We start from the raw sequence: 22,179 nt of genomic DNA on the forward strand, positions 1-22,179 counted from the left end.
GTGGAGTTTTAATTGTGTTCATGTGTTAGTCACTAACTATATATGTAGATATTTGTGCGTTAGCTGTATGCGTTTGTCCCTTTTCAAAGTGAGTATTTTATTACTATATTTATCAATAAATGTTTCTTAGTCACGCCTTTACTTCTAAAAACTTAATCTATTTTATTTTAGTCTTCTTATTGTTTTACTGAGTAGAATGTTTTGTGGAATTAAAAGATAAAAAAGTTTCGCAAAATATTGCCTAATTTCAGAAAACTTAACTGTTTTTGACAGGACATCGTTTGTCAGGTTACCTAGTTTATATGTATATATAACTAAATAATATAAAATAATATGTATATATTATTTTAGTACCATTCTTGTTTAAATTCTTGTTGTTCTTGTTGTTGGAATCGACAATTCGCTTCGTTTCTATATGTTAAATAAATAAAAAATATATACATAGGTACATATAAGCAACCTATTACTGTATAAAAGCGTAATAAACAAAGTATTCAATATCAATTTAGTTGCGTGGTCAACAAACACAATATGGAAAGTTTACACTGGATAGTTTCCATTCGAAGCATTTACTGTACCAGGCGACTAGGATTCTATAGGAAGTGTACGAGTACGTTGACGTCACGTTTTCATTGATCCCAGTTCCAGTTCTTGCAATGAAAAGTTATATAGGTATAGTAGCAAGTAGTAGTGAAAGTCATTTATCGACCTAAATTACTTTTGCTTATCCTGGAACTTTAATGTGTGTACTTTAATGGCAAAAATAGTACAATCACAGTAATTTAATGTTATAGACGCAGACACTTAAACAATGTAAATCAACTTTCCTTTTAAAAAAAAGATATTCAATTGATTTTCTTGCCAGTTCTTCTCCATTGAATCCATGTACTGAACTGGACGGTGGGGAAAATTGTTAATATAAAAAAATTTACGTTCATAATCGCTTAAAATGTTCTACATGAGTAACTAATGTTTGATTTGATTTGATTTTATTTAATATTTGTCTTCATAATATAGTTATTCGGATTTTGACTTTCTTTTAAATTGAATTCGTATTAGTAGAAATAAGGTCGTTAATGATATGTGTAATTTATTAATAGTTAATTAACAATTGGAACAGGGATATAGAACATTTAATATAACCTACTTAATACATATTTGCAGACTTTTAGCGGGTATTATTATATTTTATAGGATTGTAAAGAATATTGAACACACATAAGCCCACTTATTGAGATAAACAAGTGTCAGAAACATTATTTACAAACATAATACGATCGTAATACACAAACTCCTACTGGATTTTGCGTAAAGTGAAGTAGTGGTTAGCTATGCATAGATTTGTATTTACACGTTTCGGATAAAAAATGTAAAGTTAGAACGATTATTTAAAATAGAGCAACACGCTAGATTCTTGCTAATTCTTCTTGTGATAAGATAGCTTTACCGATGAGCGGTAGATTAAAAGAAGGATAACTATGATTATTCAGAAGTGCTTAAATAAAGTTTATTTGAATAAATTATTTTCCTTCAAAACTTAGACGGGATTGGCGAAATTAATTTGTTTTTATTCAAACTGTTCAAAGCTGTAATGTTTGTTCGATGCAGAAAAACCCATGGCTCATATCGCGAGTTGTACTTTTTAGGCGGTTATGTATATATCTACTTTAAGCTATCTGGCGCCGGTCATTATCTTTACTAATATTATAAATGCAAAACTCTGTCTGTCTATATGTCGCATTTTTACGTCACAACTACTGAACTGATTTTTATGAAATTTGAGCTAGGACATAGGCTACATTATACGCGAAAAAAGTATTCTAAGGATTTCAAAGGGGAGATGAAAGGTTGTAAGGAAATATCGTCAATTTTAAAGCTAGAATCATGAAACTTATTTTTAGGCTGTGCCCAACTTAATTAATTGCACATTAATTAAGCGAAATACCTTATATACTTACAAAAGCAAGCTGTGACGCGGCTGAGATATAATAAGACCTACTACTTAGAGAAACCCTCGCAAACGACATTTTATAGTCTACTATTACTAAAAATACCTCTTTCTTGTTATCTAATTAACGACTATCATCTCAAGTAACGACAGTAATCAAGGTTAATTTCGCAGAGATTGTGTAAAAGTTATCTCTTATAATGTCTTCACATAGACGTTATCATCGATTTCTTAGTGTATGTAAATTAAGTTTATTGACTCTTTCAATTTCTGATCACTTGGTAGTATAAGCACCGGGTCTGTATAACCTATATCTAACTATGTGTATTTATTTTAAAAACGTCCATGCGCAGAATAATTAAAAAACCTGCCTTCAATTCCTTATCGCTTGGTATCCACCGGGTCTGTAATTCACTAACTACCTTCACCAAACACCTTTCCACGACAAACATAAAATTTCATATAAATTTTGACCGCCTGGTAAGCACCGGGTCTGCTATTCACTATCTCTACCAATCATACTGTGTCCTCCTCTTTTCATAACACATGCGCAGAAAATTTATAAAAGTTCTACCAAATTCTGATCGCTTAGTATTTATTGAGTCTGAAATTCACTCACTACCCACATGATCCATGCAAAACATCGTGAATGCGTGGAAGATTTGTAAAAGATCTCTCAAGTCCTGGTCGCTTGGTATATACTGAATCTGAAATTCACTAGCTACCCACATGCTACCATGCTCCAAAACGTAATGTATTTTAATAACGTAATTATTATTCTTCTACCCATTGTCTAGTATCCATAATTCAAGGTTTGCTTCGCTTGGGACTAGATGGCGCTATGTGAATTGTCCGAAGTTGTTATTTTTATTAATATGAACATTTTATATAAGAATACTATTACTAGCAAGGACATGTATTATAGAGATTATCTTAATATAATCTTTTATGATGTCTCTATATAGACTTTATTGACTACTAATAATTTTAAATATTTATACCAGTAATTATTTTACTTAACTGTATAATATTAAAATATTATTTTGCGGAAATATTTTTTATATGCTTTAGAAATATAAACATATATTATTTCCCTGTATTTGAAATTAATATAATAGGCAAAAACTAGATAACTACTAGTATAATAAAAAAGAAGATATAAAACTAGAATAAAGAAATTGATTGCGATTAATTAATTGATACTGATTATTATATAAACACTAATCATAATTGTTTCCAAATATTGCTCTCAATATTCTATTATAATTATGTACATAACAAATTAGTAGGTAAGTAATAGTTATGTTACAAGATAGCAAATTATGATATATTGTGATGATGATTTTTGTTGCATTTAAACAATATTTTATTAATATAATTATGTTAAACTAATAATATCAATCTGGTCAAGTTGTCAGTAATAGATACTATCTATATAAATTAATAAATGTTGGATATGCATTTCAAAGATATGCGAGTGTTATATAGATTCAGATGAAAATTGTACCAAGCTATCATAAGTTGAAGGAAGTTTACGAATCTAGTGCAACTAAGATATATACGTGTGTATATTATGATGACATTGAAAACGTTGTGTAATCAAAGATTATGAAATGGTCAGAGTTGTAATAAAATGACTCGACCACGCAAATTAGTTCCCAATTAAAAAATCGTAATAATATTAATAATGAATTAAAATATTAGGAATATTTTGCAATTTTTTAGTTAGTCAGATCAACTGCTTTTTTTAAATCTTCACAATGACAGTCTGTCCGCCCGAGGGATGCCGACGTCTTTAATCATTAAACACCGAAACATGGTTTTGTTGCAACAATGAAACAGGGTATTGTTGCAACAATGAAATGTGGTCGATTACCTTCTTTCTTTTCCAATATATAACCTGTAATTGTAATGATAATTCGTAAGATGGAAGTAGTTTGTAAAATTTGCTTTTTTATAATATATCTGTATATTGTGATAATTAGTAGTAATTATAGTTATTGACTATTACTAAATAAAATACATTATTGTTATTAAAACATTTAAAATTAATATCAAGTAAATTTTGTATGAGTTGGAGTATATAATAGAATTGATTAAATTTGTTTTATTCAGTAGTTTTATTTTATTATTTTTATATTAATATTACATTATTTCAATTTTTGCATTATATTAGTTTTAACGTTATAATTAAACGTGATATTAAATTTGGTTCAAATTTAATTTATTTTTTAAGCATTTGTCGCACCTTGTGATTGGAAGTAACTTTTAAAGAAGTGTTACCCTTCTATCACATTAGTTTAGTCTATATGCGCGGCGCATTGCAAGCGTAGGTACACTATATCCAGATATCGACTATCACGTTGCAGCAGTACTAGGATAGCAGAATAATTTGAGCATGCGTGGAAGTGCATTCATTGAATTAGCCCACCATTTAAGGTCGATAATGCAGTGAGTTCACAGAAATATTGGAAAATGTACTAGGGTAGCATAAACAAATAGAACATTATCAGTTATAATATTGAGCGAGTGTGATATATCGACTGACACGGTTCTGGAAGTGCATTCAGCTGCTGTTCGCAGAGCAACGTTGCAGTGTCTTGATCCGTGATGAGTAAGGCAATGAACTTTAATTCGAATTGAAGGAAATTGAAACTTGCATCGAATTTCTTGTAAGGTAAGCCGTAATTTATATTGAACCACGAAAATTTATTATGCTTTATTTTTATGTCCTTAACAGGGCGCATGGAATGAGGTTTGTCAGAACAACTTCATTTTTATTGTGTGTGCGTTTTACTTTTATACTATTGAGAACCATATGTTATAATTGTTTTGTATTCATGTAGTTGAACAGTTTAATCCACGCCCCTTATTGTATTGATTAAAGAGTAGTAATAATAGTACCTTTACGATTATCATAAGCATTCATGATATATTTAATTCACAGTTTAGTCGGTATTACATCTATTTTTTTAGCTAGATCCTCTAAAGAGGTTGTTGTTAGTACAAAATCACTCAAGAATAACAAATCTGATGAATTTTTTTACATGACAACAGATGAAAAGATAATGTAAAGTTAAAAACGACAGTCTGAACTCCAATTATTCTTATGTTCAGTCAATTAGGGCTAGATACCATTTTGTCAATTAAAAGTCCCTGTAATTGGATTATGTGCGGAAAAAAAATTACTCGTATTAAAAGGAAGAATATATTTGGTAAAGTATGAATTTTCAGCTACATGCATAAAAAAGTAGTGCTTTTATTTTATATACATATATAAAATAGAACGCCATTTATAAATATGTATGATACTAGTTCTTCCGGCCAACGTTATTTTGTTAGTTGTTTGTTAGCGTTGTTTAGTCATTTGAGTACTAATATCGTTATTAAAAAATCGAGGTTGGTAATAAAGGAGTGACAATTGTGTTATATATATTAGTGAAATATATTAATATATATTTTTTAATATCATACTATAAAAAAAATTCTTTTTGGTCTGTATCAAAATTTATTCCATAAAATTAAAAAAATAATGTTAAGGGTGAACAATCCTTATCACTTACGGTTATGAAAAAGTAGCCGATTCTCAGACCTACTTCATATGCATATAGAATTTCATTAAAATCCGTGGAGCTGTTTCGCAGCAGTAAGGTAACTTAATATATAAGTGCGTAAATTCAATCTATTTTATATATTATAATTGTGGTTGGATAACTAGATGTCCACTATAAGTATTTGTATAATATATGTGTCTGTATTTCATCTGGAATTGATAACGATTTTAGATTTTACCAAAGACTACATTAAATCTCGCGTTTGATTTCAAACAAACGTTTCCAGTTCTCATTTATTAATTATACAGCGAATGTAATGATAAAAAACCTATATGGAAACTATAGATGATTATATCATTGTTTTCAATCGATGACGATTTGTATGGGAAAATGTGGCAATTAATATTGATTGCGTGTTTAGACTATGTCGTGTTCGCTTAGTTCTTTCTATAGTGTTCAGATCGATAGGTATTTATTATGCATCGTGGAAGTTTGACGGGTTCTTACCCAATTACGGGTTATTGGGTATTCCCTTTATCAATTCAATAGATATATCTATAACGATATATAAAATGTAATTTAGTATTTAGTACTTTTGTAAATAGAAAAAACATAAAGTGACTTGTTTAGCGGTTAGTTGGCAATGACTGCTTTGTTAAACCTGGGTAATTCTTGGTTGTGTATAATAGTGTATAAAAAACAGCTGTTTTATACTGCTACTTTTTTATATACTATTGGCTTTTTATGTCTCTTTCTATCTTGACTTGTGCTGTTTGTTATTCATAATATCATTGTTATTGGACAAAAATACAATCCATAAAAAATATTGTTCTAAATTATAATAATTTTTGTTGAGTTAATAACATTAATTTATTTTTGAATGCTGAAATGCTTCTAATGTCCTTTATTTATCGTGTATATCTTTAAAGGCAATTTTGTATATGCTTTTATAGACTGATAGCGGGGACAGTCTTCCAATTCCTTAAACCGTTTCCACACAGTTTTTCCACAGTTTCATTTTTATTATTATATATTTTTGAAGTCTAGTAAAAGTACTAATAAATACAGGATAGACTCGACTGTTAATATATTTATAGCTGTTTCAACAGCAGATGCAGTATTTATAGTATGAAGTAATATAGGTCCTGCCGAAATTACTATTTGTATTCAAATAGTTTTATATGTATATTTCAATAATTTCTTTAAATATATTATCATAGAAAATATTACAATAATAAAAACAAATAAATATAATACATGAATTTCATGAATTCGATTGTATTATTGTAAACCCTTACAGATTTCTTAATTTAATTAAAACTGATATATTATACAATAACACAGTATTTGTTACTATTGTACAAATAATAGCTTTATGAACATAAGTTATGACGTCACTAAATGTTTTACGTCATAATTTACTCGACTAAAAAATAAAACAATCGCTGGCAGTGCGTGCCACGAATTTTAAAGCGTTCTTTGTACATAATAAGGAAATATTTAAAATTGTAATTTATTAAAAAAACATACATTACTGCGTTGTTTTTACAATGCGCCCTATACTGGTATAGATTGTTATCGATATTACTAAATGAATTGAGAGAGTACGTATAATTGAGGAGTATTATAAAAAATGTCAACTAATTTTAACTGAATTTTATTTTATAAAATACTGTACATACTACTACTACTACTAATAGGAGAAGCAAAGACTTAGGATTATTATTAATATTTATATAGGGAATGAGTGCAAAATGCTAATATTTCATTAAAATTATGAATAAAAAGATATTATATATACTAAATACATGGTGTATTTAATACAGACAAACATAAATGTAAATATAGTCTTTGAAAATAGAAACTTAATAATGTTCGAATTTATAATTTAAATTAATTATGGTCGAGTTATAAACATTCGCGTGTTGACAAAAATGATTAAATATAAAATAATATCTTGCTCGTTGCCCTGAATAAAGCACAATAAAGCCTTAAAATCTTAAATAAATAAAACAAATTAATTCATACAACATAATATACTTCACTATTACTATTAAAGTAAATATATATATAAAAAGTATATGTTTACATACACCTATATAAATAACGTTGACGAATGTATAATCTGTCGCAATTACGCCATTTTTTTGGTAAATCGTATACATATTATCCCTTAACCGCAGTCAACGATGATCGCCTTTAGTGTCGTGGTAAAAAAACATTTATGGCATACGTGACCATTAGCACGCTGTAACCTTGAACATTAAGCTAGAACATGTTACTTAGATCACGTCCAGTTAAGAATATTGTTTAACTTCTAAATAGGTTTATTAAAATTGATAGAATGTAATGTAACGTTAGGTATACGATGTTGGTATTTCGCGCGTTATGATCCGAGGGCAGTGATAACCGTATAGGTCAATTAAATGTAGGTCATTTACAAAGATTTATTCTAATTAACAAAAGTATGTTGTGAGAAAGTGTCTATTATTCACACAATATAATGTGACAACTTTTATAAACAAAATATATTTAAATATGAACTGTATTAAATGACATTTTCGTTTGTGGTTGGTTGGTTCTAATAATAGAGTTTTCATGTTTAATAGAATAGATTGTGAAAAATATGTTTCATAAAAAATTACTTCAACGGTGCCGTAAAATAAGAAATAAAACTTCCCGTGAAAAACGATAACTTCTATTTAACATATAAATGTATTAAAAAGTAGATATGATTTAAAAATTGAAGCTGAGTTGATATTCCACAGTTGTAAAGAATGTATAGATATCTTTTTCTATCAAAACACACATTCGCACTTATTACATTAGTATGAATGAAATATATACACTTTTATTTGCATCGCCAACAAAAATTCTGATAATTCTGTTCGATATTCATGTTACACTGGTAGAAAATATGTAACAAGTGGGCGTTTGTAAACCTGTATTTTTTCATCTTTGCGTACAACATTAAAGTTTAATAAAAAGTACTTACTTTCCTTTAGCAGTATGATAAAAATATTTTTACATTTTGTATTTTTAAGAATGTTCGTAGAAGTATGTGGCGTTTTGCAGAAAATTTCTATTTTGGGATATCCGTTTCCCGCGTAAACAGGAATATTGGAGAAAAGATATAAACTGAAATTTGGGTCAAATATCGTCGCGTATCATAATAGGGTTTCCTTGTTTACTTTAGTTCTTGTTCTTAGCTTATTTTCAAGTTAAGATTTGTGCTAATTTATCATTTGAAAATATATCAAATAACAGAGATTAATAAGGGTTAAATGTTTTGGTGTACAGTTGGTTAAGCAACAAAATAAATGATATAGTAATTGTGATACTTATCTATGAATCAAGTGGCTATATAATATAAGTCAGGTGATCGAAACGTAAATGCGTAAACAAGTAATCATAATAATAGCATTTCTTAGCTACTCGTCATTCAAATTGACAGTAACAAGGATCTACATATATAATACTTTTTACTACATATATAAATATACGACATAGACAACTCACTAGGGTTGTCAGCTTTAAAACATTTAGCTATGCACGAAGAACTCAAAAAACTTGTACTTGTACAAGGTGTCCTGTACGATTGCCAGCCCTGACTGTGCAGCAATCATATATCTTTATGTAATTATGTGCTTAAGTTTAGATTCAGTTTATGTAAATATGTTTTCAAATTACACTAATTTTAAATCCGTTGACAGTAATTTTCTTCTCTTTTATGAACGCCGTCAGTTTGTATCTGGCTGTCACGAAAAAATATTTAAGAAATTTATATTAGTGGTTTATTCTACATATAAATATATGCCCACATCAAGCAAAAATCTACTAAACAAAATATACGTAAAATATCATTATACGGGTACGTTGGCTTGTTTTCATTAATAAGATTCTCCTTCTTCTAATTCCAATCATGTTGCAGAGAAAAGTTGTAGGTAATCTAGAGTTAGGACTTCTATTTTTACCATTAACATAAATTTATTAATTAAAATATATGTACTAATATTACATTAGTATATATATATTTTTTTTTAATTAGTAAATTGTAAATACAAAAATGTTATGTTTCACATTTTAAATAGATCTTAATGAAATTTCTCTGTGAAGAGGACGGATATAGAAAAAATATCTTTATTACATTTCATTACCGTTATTGACAGTAGACCAGAGAGATTAATATATGTATATCTTTTTTCCAGCATAATAAATACGACGTAGGCAGCGGCGAGCAGTTCGACGACTTGGTAGGCCTGATCGAGCACTTTCGTTCGTATCCCATGATTGAAACGTCTGGAGACGTGCTAAGGTTGTTGCAGCCAGTCAGCGGCACGAAACTTAGAGCTCATGACATCGACCAGAAGGTCCAGGAGATGCAGGTCAGTGATTATGAAGGAATGAGTAACTGTCGGAATAGTTGCGTGAATGTGTCGCCGTACACACTCGTTTCAGTTCGGGCTGCCGAAAATTAGTGTTATGCTCATTTAGCTAATTAGTCACGGAGTACCAATCAATCCATATTCCTGTTGCACATAACTTTATGGTTATATGAATGATAATGGAATGATGGTGGTTAATAACAGTTTACGCTAGCCGCGTACTAGTAGAGGATCATAAGAAGAGCACGAGGTCAGGTCAGTTAGCCCATCGTAACAAATTCACCAAGAATAGGTATGGATTCCAGGGGGAACCGCGATTCTATTCAACCGCGGTTCCCCACATTATTATGTCAATTATAATTTATTTTTACTTACTGTCCCGTAATAATAAATAGAATTCATCCTAAAGGCGAGTCTACCCTTCATGCACGTTGGATTATAAGCGAGCATGCGAGGTATGGGTATAAGATGTGTTATGTGCACCATAATCCCCTTGTCTGGTTTGTTATCCAGAGAAATCGGTATCATCAATCCATTATCATTAAAAAAATAGATTGCTAAATTATGAATATTTGTGTAGATGCATACGCCTCTGTCATAGTCTCATTATGATGGGGTTTAAGAAATGCAAGTTCAATAGTTCTTTTTCACTCTAAACTTGAAAGACCGAATGTAAAAAACATACATAATGCATACTTAATTTTATAGGTTGACATTGTACAAATTAATAAGTGAGAACCTATACATCTGTATATTATGGGAAAATGTGTAATTACAGTTTAGGTGTTTGTATTAAATACGCATAAAATGTTTATATACTTAATGCTATACACATAAGGTACAAATTATATTAATAATAAATGCGGATTTAAGTTATTCCAATAACTGAATTATACATTACATTCTTATAAGCCTATTAGGATATCTAACACAACTCACGTGTCAGCCAACATGTACAATTATTAATTAACTTAGTCAGTAATTAATATTGCAACATTGTTGAATTCGATTCTTTTACGAAACTAATAATTTCTATTAGAGTTTTGTATTTTATGAAAAAATCAAGGTTTCGATGTTTCAGTTTTGTTGGAGACGTAAAACTCTTTCTGAAATGGGGGCAGTGTTGTAAAATTGATTATTTCAAACGTTGTTACAGGAATCCGAAGATCTACACAAGCTGGATAATAAAAGTGGATTCGACGGAGAGTTCCACGCACTAAAGATGCTGGAAGACAGACACGTGTTCACAACCATTGAGGGAGAAAAGCCAATAAACTCCGTCAAAAACAGATACAGAAATATTCTGCCATGTAAGTATATGTATATGTATTCCCTTCCATTTCAAGTGCTAAAGAAGTAAGAATCAATGAAAGTCAATCTAAAGGGTTTGAAAATATAGTCTCGTTGACATGCATTAGTTATTGTTGTGAGGTACGTACGTACTTAATTTGCATAGATAGGTACATACCTAATTTACAATGCCATATTAATCGATCACCATAAAGCGGAAATGTTTTGTGAAACGACGCATAAACGAATGTGCACCGTTCTTGACTTATTGCTTTGTTTCTCAAAGTCAACCACATAAACAAAAGGAGAACACATGCAAATTAAAATGTTTATTACTTTATACTTTATTAGCGACACGTGAAGACGATTGTAAGGGTTTTGATATCCTTACTTGCTTACTTATACAATATAATAATATTATAAATGCGAAAGTAACTCTGTCTGTCTGTCTCCTTTCACGGCAAAATACTGAACCGATTTAAATGAAATTTAGTACACAGTTAATCTAGACCCTGAGAAATGATTTAGCGTACTTTTTAATGCGAATAAAGCATTGTAAGGGGTTAAAAGGTTGTATGGAACAAACGTCATTTTTAAAGCTATAAGCTTGAAACTTAATAATTTGTCTTTTATTGGGTTAGGTCATTAAATATTTTTTCATTATTTCGTCAACGTCACTATTTACGCGGACGAAGTCGCGGGTATAGCTATTATTTTGTATAACATAAAACTTAATCCTGTCGTGGATAATGTTTCTGTCTATAGATGAAAGAGAATATTTAATTATGTATTTTATTTAATTAGGTGTTATTTTGCGGAAGTCCATATCCGCAGTGTAAGACCACAAATATTCAATGCGAAATTCTGACGACTGTTACTGAACGTGTTTCGTGCTTTTCGTTATTACGTCAAACGTTAAGAGGGTAGGGTCAACAAAGTGTGACATTGCATGCTTGACTACTAGTGACTCACCCAACCCTTATTGGGTTGGGTGAGTCACTAAGTTTGTGTAAAACTTCTCACCCTCCAAGGTGGGATGGATTCCGTAACATCACATTTAAGTATTTTAGTACTAAACACTAAATTTTAAAATGTAACCAACTGTGATAGTATGAGATTCTGCTTAATATAATTAAATATACATACTTACTATTCACTACAATTAGTAAATAATAAATTAATCTATTTGTTTGTGTGTAATTAACAAAGCTATTTTCATATGTTTATATCAAAACAGAGATACCATATTGTATCTCTGTTTTGATAATTAATTGATTTGCAAATTCAATTCGAATATTAAGAACAGCAAAAATGTTTTATCCTTGTAACTATACAAATAATATAATTTAAGTGTCTGTTTATAATTTCAAATTAACAAATTATATTTCACTAAATGCATATAAAGGTATATACATAAATAATTATTAAAAAAATTTAGAGTCTGTTGTCCGTCTGTTTGTTTTTCGTAATCTTTGAAATGGTGCAACCAACGTTGACTATTATTAAAGAGTATAAAAACACGAAAGTTTAACTATTAAAATATGATCAACTCTGAAATTACTGAAATTGGTGTGACATGAATTACTGATGCAATAAAAAGTAATTGATTAGATTATAACAATTACTATAACGATGTCTGTAAATCTGAAAGTTTTAATCACACAACAAAACAATGTGCTTATCAAAATGTAAGGGGATTTGGGTTTTAGGACTTAGGGCGTAAAAGTCATTTTACATTATTTTCATTGTTCTAGACGATCAGACCCGAGTGGTGCTTCGTGGCTGCCATAACAGGCCTGATGCGGACTACATCAACGCTAACTACATACGATCCTCTCGCCTCTGTGACTCCTCCAGCTCTGTTCAGTCATCAAATGAAAGCTTAGACAGCGTACATTGTGAGTGTGAAACAATCTACTTTTTATTCTTAATACTTCTTAATAATTAGGTAATTTAAAGGTTTAGCAAACTGCCTGTCTTTTGATTGTTTAAAGGAGTATCTTTTCTCTGCTGTTTATTCCCGTGTTTTACATATATAGTATTTATGTGTGTTGTTCAGTCGTCAAGTATGTTTTTAAGATCTCTTTGATATCTGAACACAAGGTACATAACGTCATTTTGCGACGACTGTTTACCACTTTATGCTTTGTCAATCCGAAGGACTATTATAATTGTTATATCATAACCATATCATCCTTTAACAGAAATACAGCTTACAAGTTTGGGGACTGAAATAGGTACCTAAGTTGCGTTTCATGTTCTTATAGGGAGATATATTTATGTAGAATCATGTTACATTACTAGTCATGAGCTCACTTTAATCTAAATTATTGTATATAAATACAGACATTATTAATTATTGTCACATAAACAATATGCTAAGGAAATACCACAACTTATTTATAGTGACGTTATAAATTAGGATACCTACCTACATAAAGTATCTACTGATTAATAAGTTAAATGAAAAACAAACCACTAAATATTGATTTATGGTCAGTATATCTAAATTTAAATATATATTATTGTACATACCTACAATATGAAGATTGGCATATAATAAATTACATTATTTGTGTAGAATTTACAAAGCTATTATTTTATGTTCATATCAAAATAGAAATACTTAATGGTGAAAAAGAAGAGCAAAAATTTAATTATCCTTGACAAGCATCTATCAATATTTTAAGTCATATTCAATCAATCAATTTTATATGTTATGTATATAACTTTCACTAAATGTAAATGAAAGTATATATACTACTTAACTTACTTCAAAGAAAATTATATAAAAAAATGTCTAAATTTCTGTTTGTTCTTGGTAATATCTGAAACGGTTGGACCAATTTTGACGGGACTTTTATTTCGCAGATATTTACTAAAAGGACAATTTCTACGTAGAGTAGACTATGTTTAGAAATTGTCTATTATTAAATTTAATTAGTTAAAAAAAAATCCACACTAATAAAGTCGCAGATAATAGCCAGTTTTGATACAATATTATATTCAGTTATTTATAGAAGGACTTGTGGATCGGTTGAAGGCCAACTCCTGCCCGTCAGATGCGAGTGATGAGACATGTAGAAATCGCCTCTTTCGACATCCTGGCTATCAAAAGTAGTGATGATATATCTTCTGTTAGTGTCCCCTCTCTTTTGTCGGTTGGAGGTTATCATGTACCTTTATTAGTTCCATCGCCATCATGAAAAGTGACGCACTGCCTAAATTCCCAATAGAAACAAAAGGCCTTGATATTCTACCTATATCTTGCTTAGTTTTCGGGAGGCTGGATGTTCCCTCAGTGTTATTATCCGTAGAGGACCCCTTTTTCAGTTCGTATTATAATTTTACGCATAACTACTGACAGAGATATCCGTGGGTTATCTCCTTAATAGCTTGAACATGCAATCACATGTCAATCCAAATTATTGTTATTTATTTCCTCTAATATGCCTATATGATATATGTAAGACCTATACATTTGTTACAGCTTTAATAATGAGAGGTGAGTCAAGGAAACCCACTCCGCTCGTGTCAAAATCCCTGTCAGATGACGCACTCAGAGAGGTGAAGTGGAGTTATAAACTGGACAAAATTAATGGGAACCTATGTGGTGATGCAGGTAAATCTTAGTAATATTATAAACGCGAAAGTTTGTGATTATGTATGGTTGTTTGTTGCTTTTTCACGCACAAACTACTAAACAGATTTTTATGAATCTTCGAGTAATATGGATTATACATCAGAGTAAGAAATACAATATATATAATTTTCTATAATTAGTATACATAAAGTTAATAGTACCATAAGCCAGTTGTCTTACTGATACTATAATACAAAAATAGTGTAATATAATAAATTCACTATAAAAAATCGTAAAATAAAAAATAAAAATTGTTACTTGGTATGGAAATCGGAATATTTTTAATATATTGGGGGACATATTGGGTCTGTCTACCTATAAGAGATAGAAAACAGTCCCATTCTCTTTAATTAGTTTTTTAGAATTTTCTCCTATTTGCGAATTATAAGTGCTATGCTTTGTTTTACATCACTAAAAATATAGCGTGACTGGAGGACTTATACTGAGGTTTTAAATGTCCTAAAATTCTCAACATAAATGGTTTTATAATGTTCATTATAATGTCGATGATCTGGCATAGGTCACCGAAGTCATACGAGACGTGCCTTCTCAAGCCGAATTAATACCACCGATCATCTTTATCTTTATTTTTTTTATTAAAGTCGTACGAGGCTAATATTGTATGTTTGTAAGTTTGTGTATAAGGTTTCACCTAAAAAGAGCTGAAGATGTAAATTTTAACACAATATGTTGGTAGATATTGTTCAAAATAAAAAAAAACTAATTAATTTCGATTATTCAAATTCATGAAAAAAAAAATGGATATAAACGTTTGATGATGGCCTTAGAATACTTATATAAATATTTATCATCATCCATTTGCACCACATATCGCTAAAGGCAAAAAACAGAAACAACGGTACCAGAACAAAAATATTCAAAATAATACACTATACCAAGCAGCTTGACCAGCGTCTATACTCCTTAACACAACTAAATAAAGTTAATCTACACCTATATTAATAAAGCTGCACTAAAATTACTTCATGATTCATTTTTGCTCTCAATATAAAGACTGCCAAATATAATGACCTATGATCTATGGCACAGAATTATTAGATATGTATAGATCTTAAGCCTACCTTCATTAATTAAGGAAAACATAATAACAACCCTTGTTTACGAGGTTAATGAGACAAGGTTATAGAAATTTGCAGAAATAGAGACATATTTAGACAGTTTAAAGGATGCTCGGTTCTATTTTATCGTGTAAATCTTATTTGAAAATAGTTAAAACTGATTTTTAAACTCAGCAAAACTTTCCAAACTATTGGTAGATTAATCACATGAAATAAGACAATTAAATTTAACATAACATTTATAGAGTAGCTAAGACAAACCTCGCTCTCTCTGTTGAAGTATCTAATAATATTTTTCTTGTAATTCAATATTATAGGATATATCCGATGGCCCATTAATTTCATTTATGTAGGTATATTGTAGTGATTTGTATTTAGATAATTAAAGTATAAGTTTGTCTTTGATTCTCTTCATATTATTACGAAAAATTTACATGTTCTAATATTATATTACAACACTTAAAATTTTCATTATTCAACAATGTTCATTTTTTATTCTTTGTCAACTAAATTAAACTTAATTAAAATCTGCAGTGAAAAATTTAGTAACAATTTATAAGCAGATTCGAATCCTGTTTTCACGAGGCGAAAGGATTGAAATGAAATCAAGGTACATAGTTCATCTTGTTGAAGTCACAAAAATGGTTCTTGTGACTTTAACAAAATTAACCATGTATGTAAATGTACTACATTGGCTAGGGTTCGAATTTTAAGTAGTGTCTTAGTAATTAATACACATTATAAAAATTTCCTCCCATGGGGTTCCTATGAAAATCAGCAATCAAGAAATATTTAGGAGCATATGTTTAAACTTCCAGTTTAATTGACAGTTGATACCCCAAGGTTTGTTTATTAATGTAAATTTTAACATTTACAGTAAAAGACAAAATCTACATTGCCGCGCAAGGTTGCCTCTCAAATACAAGAGATGACTTCTGGAGGATGATATGGCAAGAAGACGTAAGAATCATTGCCATGATTACAAACGAATATGAGAATGGGAAGGTACGTAAAGTTCATGTGCTAAAATAGATTTTTGACCCTAATAAGTAAAATAAATAATTATATTGAATGGGCCTAATATAGTATCGAAACATGTAGATATATACATAGTTGCTATTTAGTATCTACATCTATATAGAAAAACTCCCAAGGTATTAGAAAATAGGAAAATTCTTGTACTTTTATCAGTAGAATTGTCACAATCCATTATCTCAACTGTTACTTTCGGATCATATTCCTTATATCTGCCTGCCATCTTTTAGTTTGAAGCGTGAGACATATAACTAGAAAAATTACTGGGAGCCTTTGGTAAATTTTATTGTTGTAAATATAACAATTGACATTGTTCATTACGGAAAGCTTGCAACAATATATCAGAAATTGCGTTTAAATTCATTCTTTGGATGGAGATTTTTTGCACAATTATAAATCCAAAATACCATTATTTTTCAAAATAAGTATCTGTAAAACCTTGTCCATATACTTAAATGAATACAAATGATACAGCGTATTCAAAGTTACGTGTATTACAATTTTCGAAAATGTATAAAATATGTTCTTTGTATATAATTTGAATGATAAACAAGTTGACGATCCGCCTTATGGTAAACGGTGATATTGTTGGCCGCAGCTGGTCTTTACAGCTTCACCGGGCGATATGGGGCAGATGGCACTACAAACCCGCGGAAGGCCTTATATTCGAACGGATCAGACTTAGACTGAGGATCAATCAGAGGCCATCAAGCATGCTTTGTAAGCTTAGGCTGCTTATGCAGATTAGGCTGTGAAATTTCAGGATAAGGCATGACATCTTAATCCTCTGGTATTTCAGAATAAGTATGAGTGCTATCGCGGGTGTTCCATGATAACGTGACGTTCGTAGTCCTATTATATGTACGAGTACATATATTGGCAACGATTACTGTTTACCAACAGTTAGTTTGTGCTTGTGTTTTAATATTGAGATTTTTTTTAAATTCCAGTGATGATTTGATTACAACTTTAAATTTATAATTATTTAAAAAACTTGTTTTTTTTTGTAGAAAAAGTGTGAGCGTTACTGGCCATTATCAGGGCGTGAGGAGAGGTTCGATGGTCTCATAGTGAAATCAATGTCGGAAACTCACTATGAGGACTATCTGTTGAGGGAACTGGATGTAACGGACGATAAAAAATGCTGCAGAACAATCTATCAATATCAATTTACGGTACGTATTCACAGTTTTTGTTTTGAAAATGTCTTTATTGAAGACATTAGTATGTAATGTACTTAATTGGATATTCAGTCATGTTTCTATTATCGTGTCTTTATTCTACTTTATAGAATACTACCCTGAAACTTCGTTTGCGTCATTTACAACCCCGTTATAGCAATATTATTAATTGCAGTTCCGCTTCTAGAGATTTTAACGTGGTATTACATAGCCTCCTTCGATAAGTGAGTTACATAACTAAAATTTGCAAAATCGGATCTCAGCTGTAGATTATTTTAAATTTAACTCATTTGGGTTTTAGGTATGTAGCTACATATATTTTTAATTGCATAAATACATTAATTTAAACTCTTTGCATTTTCAGAGTTGGCCGGATCACGGAACGCCAGCTGAACCCGACGGAGTGCTCAGCTTTATCGCAGATATCAACAGAAAAATGTATCAAATCACACACAGCAAAAATGCTCCTGAACAGGTATTGTGAGAGTTTTTCGTGATTATTCTTCTGCTTAGTCTAAATGACCTGGGGATTTTTTTTTTACCCACTGTATCCTAGTAGATTAAGGCAATCTACTAGTTAAATGATGGGATCAGTAGCATCATTTGATTGTCTCATATCGTCAAGTCTTCTAATGTTTACAGTCAATCAGTCTGCTAGTTTCAGTTAAGGAAGTTGCGGACAGAATCTAATTAATTGTAATAACTTGTCGAATCTATTGATTGTTTTTTATAACACATTTCTCTGTTTACCTATGAAATAACACTATGATAACTTTATCGAACTACTATTTATTCCTTTGGTAAAGTAAATAATGAAGTTTTGGTTCTCTTTGTACCAGTGGGACTTCATAATAGAAGATTTCTTAGATCAAGTTATTCAAAATGCTTTTATTGCAGAATATGCTGTGCGTGCATTGTTCAGCTGGAGTAGGCAGGACTGGCACATTCATTGTCCTGGACATGCTTATCGACAAAATAAAATCAGCTGGTAAGTTAATAATTATTATTTTTGAGTATTTATTTTAATTATACTTTCAGTGACATTCAATTATTTTATTTCATCATTTTTACTTTATCAAGTTTATAGAAATAGTATAGTTTATACACTGTTTTAGTATATTGTACCTGCAAATTGGATTAAAATCTATTTTAATTGACGTCAGTAGTAAAATAAAAATAATAATTTAGTAACTTCTTTATTTTTTATCAGCAGATTTGGATAGTTTTACAAGTAATTATGTTCTGTGATTACTAACTTTATTTACATGTATGATAATAATAATACATATTAAATTAAAATTGCGTATTCTTTATTAACTCATATCAAGAGAGGCTATTTTTATAAATAACATCTATTTTTAATCTTTACATAGTATAAAATTAAGTTGCTTCTACTGTCTGTTCGCTTAGATCTTTTAAACTAAGCACGCAGCGGATTCTAATGTAGTTTTTAACAATACATAGAGTGATTCAAGAGAAAGGTTTACATATGTATAATACTTATACACACGTACGAAGCCGGAGCTGGTAGTTAGTTATATATAAATTATAAAAAATCACTCATTTTTATGTTTTTGTTTGTATATTTGCGGCCCTCTAGTCTAACGGTTTAGCACACCACTGTGCAAAGATTTATATTCATGAGTATGATTGTTTGTATTTGTGTATATATATACATATATTTACAATATATATATCTAAGTATTTATATCAGTTGTGTAGTAGACATAACACAAGCTCTGCTTACTGTGAGACTAGATGGCGTTGTGTTAATTGTCCAGGGTTATTTATTAATAAAGTTATATAATAACTTAAATATATTTAAGTTTTCGGGTCATATTATGACCTCATAAGGTCATATGATGATTATATTATATGACCAATTTGTTGTAGGTTTCAACTGTGACATTGACGTACATAACACGGTGAAACTGGTGAGGGCGCAGCGAAACGGGATGGTCCAGAATAAGATGCAATACAGATTCATATACCTCGCCCTGCAAGATTACATAGACAACAAAAAGTTCAAGCTGAAGAGAAAGGTAATTTTATATAACTGTTAGCTGCGAGTCGTCAGAACTTTATTTATAATAATAAAAAAATAAACCTATCTATCCCGTCATATTCGGTCCAAACGTTTCAAAGATTAATAAGAACAAATAGACAGACTGTCAAAATTACATGAAAGTATACCGTACATACTTTCATGTAATTTTGACAGTCTGTCTATTTGTTCTTATTAATCTTTGAAACGTTTGGACCGAATATGACGGGATAGATAGGTTTATTACTTACACCTAAAAAATAATGATAAACAAAAATAATTTTTGTTTATCATTAATTTTTAGGTGTACATTAAACTTAAACTAGGTGTGTAATTTAAAATTGATAGTTTTTTACTATGTGCCTAACATAGTAAAAAACTGTCAATTTTAAATTACAAACAAACACTACAATTTAATTTATATGATAGATAGTCACTTTCATTGCTTATAATTATAAGGTGTTTATGTATTGTTTTCACAAATAATATATGTATTAAAAATTTTATATCAATTCTTCAGTACCTATCATACAAGCTCTGTTCAATTTGAGACTAGATGGTACTGTGTGAATTGTTCTGAATTTAATAATATTATTTTCGTAGTATTTTACTATGTTACTCATTGTTAAAACCAACATTGTGTCAGTAGTTTTTGCTAATTGCGTTGAACAGGCGTTTTTATTATTTCTATATACCCTCTATATTATTATATACTTTTTTACTGCTTGTAATTATTACACGGCTAGTTACTATTCCAAATTGAATCTTTGTTAACCCTAAAAGAGAAATTAAATGTGTTGTTAAACTCTGCATCAGTTTGTTATTGACAAATTCGATTATGTCTACTACGAGACACTCATATGACATGTTTTTTGTTTCAGGTGTACACAACAGACGCCTAATATCTATACATATATTAAGTGAACCAAAGTACATATTTATATGAACTAACTGTAATTACTTAATATCATTAATTATAACACAACGTGTTACGTACTGAGCTATTGTTCTACTTGTTTCGATTCTGTCACATTCAGTCATAATTATGTCTAGTTTACATAAGAATAAATAAATAAATACTATTAAATTACATATTGTTTGTTTTTAAAACTCAACCATCTAGTTTATAACAATGGAAGTAAATAATAAGTCCAGAAGAGGAAATATAACAATCTATAATATACATACTATATATATCCTTTTTTATAAATCGACTTATACTGAAATCTAATGTAATGAAATACGGATACACACGTCCTCGGTGGTGGCTGCAGTTTAGCACACCACTTTACTTTCAAAGTTTGCGAATTTCGATTCAACGCACGATACAAACATTTGTATCCATAACTAAGATTGTTTGTATTCGTTTGTGTGTTTTCTATGTATATTATGTATGTATTTACAAAAAAAAGCAAACCTTAACTTTCACGTCAAAATATTGAAGCGATTTAAATGAAATCTGGTATATAGATAGTCTAGACCCTGAGAAAGGATATAGGTTACAATTGAATGTAAAAGAAGGGTTGAAAGGAGAGATGCGTAGTTGTATGGAACAATCGTCATTTTTAAAGCCGAAAGGTTAAAAAATATTTTTTAAGCTATTGATTGAGTTGTATGGAATTCTGTATGGAAATTCGTCATTTTTGAGGTTATAAGGATGAAAATTATTTAATTGCCTTTTTTGGGTTAGACTATTAAATATTTTTTCATTATTTGCAAGAAGTTGCGGGTAGCTATAACTTAATTGAAAGTTAGTTTCTCATGTTTTACTGTACAAAATTAGCCACTTTTTAAGTCACTCGTCTAGAAAGATTTCACATCTCTTAATGAAAATTGTATTGTTGCATATTTAATAAAGAAATGAAGATAGAAGGTAACCTTAGTAAATTATATTGATGTGCTATAATGGTGTCGCTTGAAGAGACTAGTTTGCTCTGTTCAGATAACCTATTTATTTTGTTACCCTAGTACTGGTATATTTAATACTTTACTCTCGTGTATTAGTGCAATTGTGGAAGTT

At 29.9% G+C, this 22,179-nt stretch overlaps 1 protein-coding gene across 1 annotated transcript in view; it reads left to right on the forward strand.

Moving 5' to 3' along the window:
- The window catches only part of LOC131853017 (tyrosine-protein phosphatase corkscrew-like), a 49,557-nt gene extending 28,308 nt beyond the window's left edge, over positions 1-21,249 (forward strand). The window contains exons 3-12 of the mRNA XM_059203809.1: positions 9,711-9,887; positions 11,044-11,197; positions 12,932-13,075; positions 14,668-14,799; positions 16,777-16,904; positions 17,945-18,109; positions 18,480-18,590; positions 19,013-19,103; positions 20,009-20,157; positions 21,041-21,249. Of these exons, the coding sequence (XP_059059792.1) occupies positions 9,711-9,887; positions 11,044-11,197; positions 12,932-13,075; positions 14,668-14,799; positions 16,777-16,904; positions 17,945-18,109; positions 18,480-18,590; positions 19,013-19,103; positions 20,009-20,157; positions 21,041-21,061 (1,272 nt within the window). The 3' untranslated portion in view covers positions 21,062-21,249. The remainder of the gene's footprint in view (positions 1-9,710; positions 9,888-11,043; positions 11,198-12,931; positions 13,076-14,667; positions 14,800-16,776; positions 16,905-17,944; positions 18,110-18,479; positions 18,591-19,012; positions 19,104-20,008; positions 20,158-21,040) is intronic.
- Positions 21,250-22,179: the final 930 nt, after the last annotated feature.

The sequence above is a fragment of the Achroia grisella genome, unplaced genomic scaffold, assembly GCF_030625045.1.
Source record: "Achroia grisella isolate CSIRO2021 unplaced genomic scaffold, CSIRO_AGI_Agris_v1 utg874, whole genome shotgun sequence".
Lineage (NCBI taxonomy): Eukaryota > Metazoa > Arthropoda > Insecta > Lepidoptera > Pyralidae > Achroia > Achroia grisella.